At 34.7% G+C, this 14,913-nt stretch overlaps 1 protein-coding gene across 9 annotated transcripts in view; it reads left to right on the top strand.

The window, feature by feature from the left end:
* Window positions 1-14,913, top strand: part of RALGAPA1 (Ral GTPase activating protein catalytic alpha subunit 1) — a 118,746-nt gene that overhangs the window by 68,741 nt on the left and 35,092 nt on the right. For 8 of the 9 annotated variants that reach the window (XM_021403348.1, XM_021403356.1, XM_021403352.1 and 5 more), the window contains 4 exons: window positions 6,000-6,864; window positions 8,380-8,451; window positions 8,959-9,082; window positions 9,812-9,967. In XM_021403348.1, the coding sequence (XP_021259023.1) occupies window positions 6,000-6,864; window positions 8,380-8,451; window positions 8,959-9,082; window positions 9,812-9,967 (1,217 nt within the window). The remainder of the gene's footprint in view (window positions 1-5,999; window positions 6,865-8,379; window positions 8,452-8,958; window positions 9,083-9,811; window positions 9,968-14,913) is intronic. The other variant, XM_021403353.1, reaches the window with a different exon arrangement.

The raw sequence follows: 14,913 nt of genomic DNA, 5'->3' as shown, positions 1-14,913 counted from the left end.
TTTGATATGGATTCTTCTGTGCTCTGTATCAGCAAAAATGTTGAGTAGTGCAACATGAATAATTATTATTTTTCAGTATACTTTCAGTAATTTTTTTTTTGTAATTTTATTCCTTTTTCTAAGAGTATTTTGGACTTTTTTCTCTTTTTTAAGCTTGCTGTTAATTTTTTTAAACTTATACTTTGTTGTTCATCTCTTTATGCTTTTAGAAGAGAAATTTTCTCTCATCTGCTTAGAACCTTAAGGGACCTCAGAATTAACATTTTCTTCAGATCTCAAAAACAAAAATAAATCAAGAAACTGAGATACTGAGCAGCAGTATTGTACAGCATATCTAGTAGATATGAAATGGCTACATTGGGAAGAAAATTGAAAAAGATGAGATTAATACAGACACCAGAAACTCTGTGTAGTGCTATTCTCCCACCATATTAAGTTGTTCCATTTAGGCTTCCTTAAAGGTATTAAGGACCAGATATAAATGCAGAAGCTCTTTGTAGCAGCTGTGTGCTAACAGCAGGTGATTTTGTGGTCTGTAGTGACTACGTGCTGTTTTTTATGTAGAGAAAATGGCTAATCATTGTGCCCTTGTCTAAGGCATGCTTCATCATCCTCAAGTACTTTTTTGGCCAAAGAATTCTAAACATAGAGCTGTCCCCTAATAAGCTCAGTATTGGATTGAACAAGTCTGATTTGAGAACTATTGGCAGGAGGAGCTGTAATTATTAAATTTACTGAAGAATGAAGCAAGGTACTATAGTTGGCTTTTTGTCAAATGGCTGTGGTCTTATTAGTAAAAAGTAATCATCTGCTGGGTCAGAATGAAAGAGGCTTCGAAGGATTCATTCTGTCCTAATTACAGTCTCACCTATACATATTATGTAAAGCTAATATTTAAAGCATTTGCCAAAATTAACTTCCACTGCATGTTCTATTACAGTGTGGAGAATTGTAGTAGCTTTTTATGCCTGGCATCTTTTGTATTCCGTAATAATCTGTAATTATGGGTTTGCAGCAAATGCTGTGTGGCTTGTTTAATCTGACAATCTGAAAAGACAACCCTGAATAGATTTCTCTTTAAATGAATGCGGTTGCACAAAACCTTAGCATCGATATCTTCATTTCGCATTTCCGTACGTTATCCGTTCTTTTATGATTTCTTGTTAAATTTCTAAATAAATGTAATTTCAGGTGTTCCTTTTCTCTCTCCAGATAAGTTAAAGAAGCCCATATGTTTTTGAAGTTTCAGAGCTCTGGAATTTTAAGTCAGATTGTGAAATTTAGTTGACAGATGACAGTGTTATAATGCAACCATGGCACTTCTAGCCTGCATTGGCATTTTCTAACCCATCACAAAGCATCTGTTCTCTCTAGCATTGAGAGGTGCAAAGTTAGTGGGCAGTGACCAGTCTGGAACTCATTCAAGACAAGGGGAGTCAGGTAGTGCAAACTAGCAGCAGAGTAGTATGCCAGTGGATCAACTTATTTAGTAGAGTACAAGGACAATCATATATTTTTGAAGATAATGGAAACAGGTAAAACAACAGTTGTAGGGAAATCAAATACAGGATGGGGATTGCTAGACTCTTTCCTTAGATCACAAGCAAAAGTGAAAGCACTGAAACAGCAGTATTCTAAAGACAGGATGCTTTTTATCAGTTGAAGAGATGACTGATATACCCAGTTATGCCTCCCATTGTTCAAGGTCAGTCGTGTTACAAGTTTTATGGCCACTTACCCACAGTATGATGCAGGATGAGACAAATTCATGGGGCTTTCTATGATACAGCTGTATGGTGGGGACAAGGTCTATTCAGAAGTTGGAGCAAAATGCCAATAAACAGCAGGACAAAGATTTATTAGATCCTCTGGAAACAGGCAGCAGCAGGAGAGGACTATGCCCATGTTTGTGTTCAGTAACTTTCTGAGAGCTGTCTCAAAGGAAGTGCTATACCTAGGACTATCATTGAAAGTGTTTTTCCTCCCTTTTATAGATTTCAGGTGAAATGGTAAATTGCAGTGTAAGATGCACAAAGAAAAATTTTGAAATTGTAGTAAGTATATTAAAATATTATATTTAGACCAGAATGAACTTCTAACAGCTAACAGTAAGCTGCTTTTCTTGCATTATCAGAACTTCCATGGTCCAAGTCTGTGGTGCTTTTGTATGTGTAAGGAATCGTAGGACATGTCTACGTAAAGGTTGATGAACAGATCCTCTAGCTAGCGTAATCAACAGCTTCCGCTAGCTACAGTACAGGCATATAGCTGTCTAGCCTAACTAGCCTAAATTCAGCATCACAATGATGAATGTGTGCATTCTCCAAGGAGGATAGCATTACAGCCATTCACTGTACAGTTTAGTTGTATTCTGCCATGATCTGATTACCTGCTTCTGATCTTTTACCTGTCATTACAGGACCTTGAACGTATGTGAAGGAGAATGAAAATGGAACCTCTTGTTAAAATATTTTTAATTGTCTGTATTAAATGATATAAGCATTTACAAAAAGTAAATTTGAGGGTTTTTTGTGATGCTTACATAAGCAAGAAAGGTGGTTACATGAAAATATGTAAACAACTTCTATATACCTTCTAATACTGATAAATTGCAAAATCAGACCAGTGAATAGGGTCTAGTTGGAAGGAAATAATATTTTACTGGAATTTTTTTTGCAACTCTAGGCAGAAACACTTTGAATCCTGTTCTTCACTGACCAGAAATCTGTTAGGGATAGATGAGATTGGAAATGCAGTAGTTCCATTGCATAGTTTCAGTGATATATCAGTTATTGATTTTGTGTATTTGATCCCATTTCTGTCATTTCTTCAAACACATTTTTAAACAGATTTGTTTAGACTGATCATGTTTCAGTTTCTAAATAAAAGATCTTCTCCATCTGATATAAATTTAGTCTTTTCTTTAAAAATTAGAAAAATTATGTACTTTTGCTTTTCTTTTAAGGCTTTGATGCTTATTGCTTTTTTTTTTTTACGGAAATGGGACAAAAAATAACATCTTTAAAAAAAAAACAGTTTATGCACGGTGCATTCATATTAGCACAATTTGTGTTTTGAGAAACTTATTCTAAACAGAGGTTCTTCCTAAACCTGTAGCTTAAAAATAGAATGGGGTAAGACTTCCACAAGCTAGTGTAAAATTAAGGTATCTGAGCTATGCTGAACTCTCGTAGACTCCTTCTAAGAGTAATGGAGAAAAAGGAAAGTTTCCAGATAAAGATTTGTCTCATTTCTCCAGTTTGTGCTTCTTACTGAGATGAACCACTATGTACAGGTGCATCATTCTTTTAGGAAGCTAAAAGGGTAAACAGAGTTAAATTTTTCCTTCAGTCATTACTTCTTCCTTCTACTGTATAACTGCAGTTTTTAGAAGCTGTTCAGCCAAAGTTGAAGTAAAGAGTTAACAACACATCCTAAGGAAATTCAGGAATCATCCATTCCTGGCACTGATACAAATTAGTGGTGATAGACCTTCATTCTTCTCACAAAAGAGGTAATTTCAGGAACTGAGAAAAATAGCCAATATGCTTCTAGCAAATTACCAAGTGGTCGTGTACACATACAAATTGCATTGCCCGAGTGAGAGACTGTACCATTGTAAAGAGAGCAGAGAGTGTTCAGACGCTATTATACACTGGCAAAGCAGCCAGTAACGTGTAATGGTACAACTTAGTAGAATTTGTGGTAAGGTTCTGATGGTTGCATTATTGCATATTTAGATCTGCCCTGCAGAAACACAGTTTGTGGTTTAGATATTCATTTTAAGAATCCTAGTGTATTGAATGTCCAGTTGTTCGTGGCTGAGGAGATGTGCTTTTAGGAACTAATTGCTAAATGTATCCTTTATGTTTCAAATTTATTTTAAAACTCTCATCTTTTCAAAATGCATTATTGGTTGTTTTCTGTTTAGTTTTGTTTTACTTTTTTTTTTATTTTTTTTATTTTTATTTTTATTTACTATGGGAAACCGTCACCAAAATCTGATTTGCTATGTGGCAAAAATGTTTACAGAGACTCCTTTGTTTTACTTCAGTGTATCAGGCCACGTGTTTTTCAGTATGCTTTCTTAATAGTTTTAAGTTTTCTATGTCATTTTTAGACCACATGACCAACATTAATGCATTCTGAGAAGATACTCAGTGAGAAGTATTGTACTGATTTTTAGAAGAGGCTTTTACAGGTTTATATCCCAGTTCTTTTTTATTTGAATTCAAGAATAAAATTTTTACAGAATGATTGCTGTTGAACTGGGAACGGACCTTCATCATTTTAATCTGATGTTCCACTCTTTGTATCGTTATATCACCTTTCCTTTCTGTATGTCCTGAGGCTCCTAAGGGAGTATCTTTAGTAATATAGACACAAAACAACTATTATATGATTTGAGTTTTTTAGGATTTGCCAGAAAATAATAATATCTTACAAACTATGGAATCCCTCATTTCTTTGGTTGTTTCAGTAGAAATACACTAAATGCAATTAACCTACTCAGTGTGAGACTTCACCTAGCTAGGAAGCTCATGTCTGCTTGCAGGAACCTTAGTATTTTCTTACTTATCTGTGCAATACCAAGCTGTAAACATTTGGCATAAATTTGCTGACAAAGACGAGCCAGCATCTGCGCTCTCCAGGTGCTGGGTAGTGCTGCACTGGTAAATTATTTTTCAAGCATCCAACTTGATTTCTCTTTGTCTTGTATACATTTCCTTACAATTCCCTCTTATGTTTCAGCAGATGGCACTATAACTTAATTTCCTTGTATGCTATCAGTATCTGAGCATTTAATTGAGCTTCAATGAATGTTTTTATGTTTGTTAATTTTTAAACCTCAAGAAGGCTGTAGATAATCTTAAAAAAAAAAAAAACCACACGCATGATATCTAATTTGTTTTTATCAGTTTTCAAGGCCTTAATTCATCAAAATATTTTTTTCTGAGTGCTGGAGTAGGTAGAAATTAAGTTGATTTTACCAGTTATTAACAGAATGAGATCTTTCCCTTTTTGTAGTTCAGATCTAATGCTCCATAAAGGTATGGAAGAGCCAGAAATCCAAGTGTTCCTTACATGCTTTACCCAAACCTTGGGAGAAATATAAAAGGCAAACATATACAAATTTGTTTACTTCTGCAGATACAGAATACAGCCAGTACTGTTATGACATCCAACTGTTATGACAGTCATTATGCATTACAAAAATGTAGATAATGCTGTATACAAGTGGAATGTATCCAAGAAAGAATGTAAGTGGGAAAGCCTTACAGAAATACCTGTAAATTTCACAAGATAAATATCATATAAGATGGGCACATGTAACTTGTCTTTCCAACTGGAAAAACTTGGAGAGAGAAACTTCTAAAAATGCAGTTAGGCCATGAGATGCGTCTTTTTTTTTTTGATGTTGCTAATGTAGGTTATGTTCAGTATAGGTAGCCTAGTCTTTGCTTTGGTACTTTAAAATCATGCGGTGTTCTTCTCAACCTAACCCACATCTATATGCTCCCCTGGGAAATTGAGATGGGTTAGAGGTTTTATGCATCTATGTCCCTTTGCTTTTCACAGTGTAATGATTTGTAGAAATAAAATAAAAAAAAATCCATTGCAATTTGAGATGATCTTCTTAGAACATAATTATAATCTCTACTTCATTAGCAATTTAATATATATTTTCACTAGATTAAGGAATGCTATTTTTTTTTAGAAGGATCTTGCTGATTACCAAGATATGATAAGGAGGTATGATAGGCTGTAAAATAATTAAGATGCTTCTTTAACTGTGTTAAGATTTTTCATGCTGGTTATATATGTGACCAATGTTTGTCAAAATACACATTCTCCATAACGGTATTGGTAGTATGTGAAGTTTGCATTGCTTATCCTTTCTTATAAACTCCTGAGGAGGAAGAGACCAAAAGAAATAAGTAAATCTCAGTGTTGTTTTCTGAACTCTTACTTGAAAACCTGTGTTCTTTCTCTCACAGTGAAAACTCACATGCAACAAGGATTAATTTCTGTTGCTGCTCGTACTGTGATCACACATCTAGTCAACCACTTAGGCCACTATCCTATGAGTGGAGGACCTGCTATGCTAACTAGTCAAGTGTGCGAAAATAATGACAATCCATACAGTGAAAGTCCTGAGCTTTCTCCTGAACTTTTTGAGAACCCAAACCTTCAATTCTTTGTGTTAAACAATACTTCCTTGGTGTCTTGCATACAAATCCAAGCAGAAGATGACATGCCTGGGGGAGGATTATCTGCTGGACTTGCATCTGCTAACTCAAATGTCAGAATTATAGTGCGTGATCTGTCTGGCAAATACTCGTGGGATTCAGCCATTTTGTATGGACCGTCATCCTTATGTCCATCTTCGCAACAAACATCTTTTGCCCTTTCATTATCTCAACAAGAAAAAACTGAAGATCCTCTCTCTTCTTTTGAGCATGTGGAGGATATATCTGCAAGGGATGGAATTACACTCCAAGTAAAAAGGAAATTTAGAGACACTGTACCAACATGGGATACAATTAGGGATGAAGAAGATGCCCTTGATGAGCTCTTGCAGTATTTAGGTGTTACAAGCCCTGAATGCTTACAGAGAACTGGAGTCTCACTCAACATTCCTGCTCCTCAACCAGTCTGCATCTCAGAGAAGCAGGAGAATGATGTCATCAATGCAATTCTGAAACAGCACACGGAAGAGAGAGAGTTTGTTGAAAAACATTTCAATGATTTAAATATGAGGGCTATGGAGCAGGATGAGCCAACATCGCAAAAGCCCCAGTCAGCATTTTACTACTGCAGACTACTTCTCAGTGTACTGGGAATGAATTCTTGGGATAAAAGGTAAAAAGAAAAGACAAGAGACCGTATTTTTATGAACTCTTTTTGAAAAAATTGTGCTGCTCATACTGTGTAATAATAGTTGTTCATAGAGTGGGTTCAGCCAAAAATATTCTTGGCCAGCCAACAAAAGCAGACAGGGATTGTGCAACTTGCAGCTAAAGGAAAATGACAGTTTTCTTGTGCATTTCAGCCTGTCATTTAGAGAGACGGAAAGGAGAAGCCTATTGCCTTTATTGCTACTTTTATTCTTAGTGTTGGAGGGAGAATTGAAGGAGTTATATCTTTTCTAATAATCCTTTCACCAACTGTACTAAGGGGTACTACCATGGGTAGACACGGGATATTTTTGCTTTCTTTGCTTCCCTTGTATGTTCTTGCAAAAATTGTTACATTTCTATGCCAGAATGAGTCTCTAAAAGTGTCATATTCTCAGCTATTGTGCTGCTGGATGGTGTCCTGCTGCTTTGCCTGCTAAGAGCATGCTAGCATGCAGCCTCCTTGTTAGCTAACTAGAAATGTGTCTTCTACTACTTATTTTGACATTGGCCATTTTGGGGTATTGTTTAGAACAGGAGATAAGCCACCTTTGGTTATGAACTTAAATGTCTCTGCTTATGTTATCATTATTATTTGTGTTTAGATGTATTTAGATTTATGTGCACATATACGTAGGTATGTACAAATATTAGCATCCTAGAATTTATGAGGCTGAAACCTTCTTTTGCCATATCTGTCAAATTCTGTATTAGAGACATTGAAATATGCTTGTACTTTGAAAGATTATGGATATTCTGTAGCTTATGTCACTGAGCTACTACTGGAATCAAATTTTTTTTTACTTCAAAAATTTTGGTGTTATAGCCTTTCATAAGTGGGCCTTTTACTTGTCAAGGCAGTCTGATTTTGAACACTGCTGCTCTTAAATTCATTCTACTTTGTTTTATGGGGAAGATTTTAAGTGCTTTTTTTATTTTTAGAAGTGTCTTTCTTACTGTAACATATTGTTTTGTTTTTCCTTTAAATTGTTACAGCTGGCTGGGTGACTTCTAAGCTACGTTCTGTATTTTTCAGTAATTCAGAAGAGCGAAAGCTCAGTATTTAATACACTAACTCCCTAGAACAGTGGATTGTGGGAGTGTCTTTTGTCACTAGGCACATATGTTTTGGCCGAGTAAAGTGTGCAGATTATACATGCGTCAAAAGCAGTTCTGCTCATTCTTCTGCAGGGAGCAGATTGATTGCTGCTGTATCCAATAGGCTGACAGATGAAGATAGAAAGAAATAAAGTTTGCTTTCAGGATTATAATGGATATCAAAGATTTCCTGGAGTAAAAAATGGCTTAGATTTATTTTTAAAGATACCTTAATCATTTTATGTAAGAAAGGATGGTTGAAAAGGCAAAAACATTTGTTGGCTGTTTTTACTTGTACTTGGCAATGTTCTTGTACAGTTCTTTTACTGTTCTGGTGTTTCATAACTGAACAAGTGATAAAGTTACAAATTTTTCTATTTAGAAGGAGCTTTCATCTCCTGAAGAAAAATGAGAAGTTACTTCGAGAGCTCAGAAATTTGGACTCAAGACAATGGTAAATTCTACTGGCTACCCTACCTTATTAGTATTACGTGCTGTAACTAGCATAGATGAGAGAATTGAGCTGCTGTTAAAAATAATTCAGAAAAACATTTTTGTACATTGCAGTATATTGTAGTTATTGTTGTTATACTGAAGTTACATTAATGTTACTTGTAGAGTGAAATCTACAGGTCAAATATGAAATAGAACAAATTTCAAAATAACTTGAAATTACTAGCATCTGGATGTGTAACATGGGATAGTTTTAAAACATCAATATGTAAGTGTCTACCTTTTTAGTTTTAGCTATTTGTTTAGCTGGTTTCCAACGCTGTTTGTATTTGAAGATATGGAATTGTAGGTGGAGTTGTAGCATAGAATTAAAAGGTTGTATAATTGTACTTTACTTCCACAGTCTTTTTTGAAATTTTAAAACCCATGCTCTGTGTGTAGTGTTTGCGTATTTTGGTTTCATATTAGCAAAGGCACTGTCATGCGGTGACCATCCCGTGTTTTACAGCCGAGAGACACACAAGATTGCAGTGTTTTATGTTGCTGAGGGACAAGAAGATAAACACTCCATTCTTACTAATACTGGGGGAAGTCAAGCCTATGAGGATTTTGTAGCTGGCCTTGGCTGGGAGGTATTTATTCAAATTTTTTATTCTAAGTTTGTTTACAGAGGAAATTATATATCCCCACAATTCTTTGGCTGTTTAAATTACTTACAAGTACTGTTTTGCTAATAGGATGCAGAGAAGAATTCTAATTTCATTAGCAATACTAGATATTTAATTCTAAGCTCTTTCAATTTAGGAAAGTTTATGCAGGCAGGAATTATTCATTAATATGCAATTCTGTACTCCGTGGTTCTAATGAGGGAGCATCTTGATTGCCTTGTGGGCCTGTAAAGCGTGAAGTTCATTGAAGTTTTAGCTTTGTTCGAATTTGTGAATCCCAAAAATATGAACATGCATCTTTACTCATGTTCTCTTCTAGCTCCCTTCCACTGCAGGCATGCACCTATTCACAATCACTCTGCTCTCTTCACATCTGTTCCAGCAGTCAGAAATGCTGTGATATATCCCGTCATCTATACGGCACTGCAACTCTTCAGTGACTAGTCTGATATTGTTAAAAGGATTTCCATTTTTTGTGTGCTTTGTTTCTGACTGCAAAAGATTAACTTTCTGAGACACGGCTCTGTCTCACAGAAGTACAGGAATCACTCCTGCTTCTGGCTGGCTGTGAAAAGTGACCATCCATTTTTAAAATTCGGTTGAAAGTGAATTAAAAAAAAATTGTGTATGAAGATTGTATTTATCACTTGATTATTTTTTTTTCTCCTAATGTCTCCTGGACTTTACTTCTAGGTAAATCTCACAAACCATTGTGGCTTTATGGGAGGACTGCAAAAAAACAAAAGCACTGGATTGACCACTCCATATTTTGCTACCTCAACAGTAGAAGTAATGTTCCATGTGTCAACAAGAATGCCTTCTGATTCAGATGATTCTCTAACAAAAAAGGTACATGTTTCTGATTAAAAGCTTTCCTTGCAGTAATAAAACTAGGGAAATTAGAGTCATTCTAAAAGAAAATCCAGTAATTTTCTCTTAAAAAAGAAATAAATCATAAAACATACTTTTGCCTGCTGATAGTGGGTATTTTACAGAAGGAGGGTAAGCCATATAAACTAACTGTCATAATGGTGAATTTTGTAATTATTGCAAATACTGGTGTGATCATATGAATAGTGGTGAAAAATGAAGGAAGATAAGTGTGTAGACAAAAAAGCAGTCCATAAAAATGGTGATTTTTATTTGAGACTTTGAATGCCAATCGATAAGTATATGGTGAGTACTTTAAAGGGTGACTTTTTATTCACTGAAGGGTCACATGCTGTCTATTAAACTATTTTCCCTTTAAAAAGTTTAAAATATTAATAATTTCACAATGCTTATATATAAGGTGTTTTGTTTTGGAGCAGACATGAATGTTCAAGAGTGATAGAATCTCTCATCACCATGTTAAGAAAAGAATGATTTTCTGTATTGGTATTTTTTCTTTAGAATTTAATAAATTCCATATTAGTGATAGTAAGTTACCACCTCTAACGTGTCCTATTATAAATGAACAATTGGCTATCGTTAGACTGTCCCCTCTACTACATACATACATCTTCAGATGTGCTAATCCATTCAGTAGACACGTTAATGAGCACTGGTTGAAGTGTAATATTGAAGGAACTGAAGCTGGTTGACCTCAGAATGGAGTTTAATACTTGTAATTAAATTAGACAGTAGACAGTCAGTAAAGAGAGCAATAGCTATGCCTCTGGCAAACTTCAGTTATTAATGACTTTTTGTTCTTTGTGTTCAACTTGGAGAAAAAAGTATTATTGTTGTTCTTATTATTATTATAGACTAACTGTGGGTTCTAACTTCTCACTGTGGCATCTTAGGTTATTTTTTTGTTTTGTTTTGTTTTGTTTTTTTAATTAAAAATATTTCTTCTTATGTGCCTATTGTGCTGGGTCCTTCCAGTTCTTTATTTCATTAAGCATAGCCAGAGTAAAAGTCATATTGTTAGTGATTTATAAGAGTGGTTTAATAAATAATATAACTAACTTTGAAACAAGGTTGCTGCTTTTGTTGTAGTATAGAGCAATATATATTGCTACAATATATGCTGTTATGTTAACTGGCTTCTGTATGTTTTAAACAGAAATTTGATTTCATGCAACACAGCTTATAATTATGTTTACAATCTTTGCATATAGTATTTGAATTTGACCATTACAAAGTGTTGGGAAGGAGAAAGATGGATCACAATGAAAATTAGTTAATTTTTCTCAAATAATTTTCAAATGCTGTAGACTTCAGCAGAACACACAGAAAAGATCTCATGACTGTTTCCAGGAGAACTCTGAATATATATATATATCTGTTTTGCATGACAAGGTTCAGTGCTGGTCCAGGTCTCCTGTGATTTAACATGTGAAAGTGGTGTCAACTGGACTTCTTAACAACTCCAATTTGCCCTAGGCCCATTTCTATCCTCTTTCACAATCTCACTTTTCAGTAATTAGGAATATTTGAGGTCTGTATGGATATGTCAGTGGAGTATATATCAATTGGAATTGTATTTGTAGCGTGCTGCTTATGGGCTGTTACCAGGCTCCTTTATTCTGTGTGGCTTTCTTTCCTGTTAGAATTATAGAATTAGCTAGGTTGGAAAAGACCTACAAGATCACCCAGTCCTGTTTCTCCTCTACATTTCTCTTGTGAGCCTGTCTTTACATCTCTCCTCCCTTCTCTAATATCTTTTCAATTAAATTTAATAGAGACAGGTTGGAAAGTATTAACTTCATGTATATAAGAAAGACTGTTAGTGCTGGGCCCTACTCACCAGATAAAGACTGTATGAAAGGAAGCATTAGACATCAGGGAACCAGCACCAGAGATGCAATGAGTGTCATCCCAAATTAGAGAAAATCGTCAGATTTGAATCTTGAGAAAAATCATAAAATTGGATCAAGAGTCATAAGCAGGGAAACAGGCTTAGTGCATAATTCTTTTACTGGTTCTGAAACTACTTGTGCTGCTTACATTGTGAATGGGTCAGAAAAAAATATATTTTATGTCCAGTGCAACCTCACACTCAGTAGAATGGACTTCAAAATCCCTGTAATTGTGCTGAGCACAGTACTGTTCCATGACCTTAAGTGAAACTTAAGTTTTGAGTTTCTCTGCGAGTCTTTCATGTACTTTCTTTGTCTATTTCATTCAAAGAGAAAAAGAAGCAAACTTCCAGTACTTGGCTTAGAACTGCTGCTGTTTTTATACTGTAAATGTGCCTAGAGGTGCATGATAGGTCCATTTTATAAATGGAAATCAAATTAAATTAAAACAAAACTTCTTCCTGCCTGTCCAGCAACTGCAAAATCAAGATTCTGCTGTTTCAGAGGCCAACCCAATTTTAAACTTATTTTCCATCCATCTTACAGAGTAGTAAATAAAACTTTTAAATGTCTTGGATACCTCTGAAGCATTTGTTACTGAAGACATGGACAAGAGCAAGAAAAGGCATGAATTCAGGAAGCACATATGAAAATGTGCATATATGAAGGAACTTAACATTGAAATGCATTTCTAAAACATTAATTTAAAAACATTAAACATTTAATGCCACTAATATAACCCATTTTTTTCTTTTAGAATTAAGAGTTAGATTTAAAAGCATTTACAAAAGCCTTACAAGAGCAAACTTACAAAGAAAATGTTAAAGTTCAATGAAGCTGTGAAGATTCAGTTCAGAGTGAAAAAGCTCATATTTGTGCCTCTACCTATCACCTGTCTGGCTCCTCCTTCCTTAGCCAGACAGAGGAGTGAAGGCATTGTAGGTGAGATTATACACAAGATACATAAATAAGTAGTAGTAAAATTATTAACAATTGGAGTACTAATTCATCTTTGGCCTTGGCTGTATTACATGATTCTAGTTTATCTTTGATGTTGTCCTAAAAGAATTATAACTCTCAGCATTTACATCTAGTTTTTTATTCTGTATCGAGATGTATCAGGGAGTTGAATGTTTATAGATGCAAATCATTAGTACAATATTTTTTTAGTTACAGTTAAGTACACATGCCACTTAAAAGACACAACAAAAACCACTATACCATAGTTGCTAAAGTTTTGTAAAAAATTAAACCAGAGGTTATATATACTATAAACAGAAGTGCTTCTTAAATTTAATTAACAAAACTAGCTGCAGTATGCCAGTACTTTAGATGTTTCTGCTCCTTCTGTTCTTTTTATAATGAACACTTTCATTTTTGAAGAAGTAGTAAATTTTGGGATGTTGCTGTATCAGAAGAAAATATAATAGCCTTTTTTCTCCCTCCTTTAGGTAAGTGAATATTAGAAATTACAGTAATTTTGGCAAGAGTTCAAGGGTTAATGCAACAGATAAATAAAAGGAATTTTTTGTAAATTGAGCCCTGCATTATTTCACTTGTCTTGCCTTTCCAAACCTAACTCATTTAATTTTAAAAAGTAAATACTTAAATTCTTCCTGACAGTGTGCTTTGCTTTTACTATCGTTTATTACTTCAATTATACTTGGTATCACTTAGAACAATCTGCCATTTGGAAATTTCAGTATAGCCTGCAGCCTAGTATTAAGTCTGGCTGCTATTGTAACATGTACAGCATATGACACTAATGTATCAAAATTAGATTTGATCATCCCTCCTGGTAATATTTATTTCACGTTTCTTTTGTATTCAGTTAACATAAATGTATTAAGAGAGCTGACACATGATGATGGCTATAGAGTAAGAATATTTTAAAGTATTTTGAGTTAAATTTGAAATTTCAGGTAACCTTACAGTTGGTCATTTTTATATATTTATTTTAATGGAGTATCATTTCAAAGCAAGCCTAAAAAAATCTGCTCATCTCTGACATTTCCTCAGGCTGTCTTCCCGTCAGCTCAGGTTTAAAATTGGTAAAACAGAGCTCTTAATCTATTTCTCATTGCCACCTTTGTGGATCACCATGGATAACATGACCATTGTGCCTGTCACTTTTGCCCATAGCCGGAAATCATCTTTAATTTGATCCACTTTTCTGGATTCTTACATTGATTTGGTGCTTAATGCTCTGTTCTTTTTTTCCATGTAACATTTCTTGCGATATAGCCTTTTCTTCTCCATACACACAGCTAAAATTTATCCACTATATCCTAAACTGCTATATTGCTTGCTGAACCTTCCATTCTCTGGGCTTGATACTTCCATCCTTTAAGTATGCTACTGTAAAAAATATTTGCCTTTTCACCGATTCTTTGCATTTACCCATCTCTATTTTGTATATTTCCTTATACTTCAACAATTAACTATCTAGAGCTGGATCTGAAGTTATACAATATTTAGTATTTTAGAATATTGGTGTATAACTACAGCTCAAGGTATTTCAGCTGTACTGTATTACCAGTTACTTGAAGTATAATAATTCAGCAAATTTTACTATTTATATTATTGCTGTTCTTCAAATCTCTAGATTTGAAAAACTTGACTGCTTGCCTAAGTTTTTGTACATACTAAGGTCTAAATTTAGGAAAACAAAGTCAGGAAATTATTTTGAAGATGCAATGGCTTACACAACTGCTGGTGGAGAGTTCCAAATAACCATTGACACAGATTTTAGTCTTGTTACTTGCATATAACGTGCGTACCACATCTGATTCTGCTTGATAACAGTGGAACCACACTTTCTTCTTGACAAACTATGTTGCTGTCTGTCCTGTGGATTCAATGCGCAGAAATGGTTATAACACAGTACCTTTGTGCCAATTGTGTGCACTGTCCTGATTTCTGGGATGCTTCCAATTCAGACATAAGGAATCCAGATCAAACTTGAAAGAGGTCAGTCTCTGGCCCTTCTGTGGTGTTATAATGACAGTTCAT

Source organism: Numida meleagris, chromosome 6, assembly GCF_002078875.1.
Source record: "Numida meleagris isolate 19003 breed g44 Domestic line chromosome 6, NumMel1.0, whole genome shotgun sequence".
NCBI classification, from domain to species: domain Eukaryota; kingdom Metazoa; phylum Chordata; class Aves; order Galliformes; family Numididae; genus Numida; species Numida meleagris.
The sequence above is the reverse complement of the archived record's forward strand: the minus strand, read 5'-3'. Positions and strand labels throughout refer to the sequence as shown.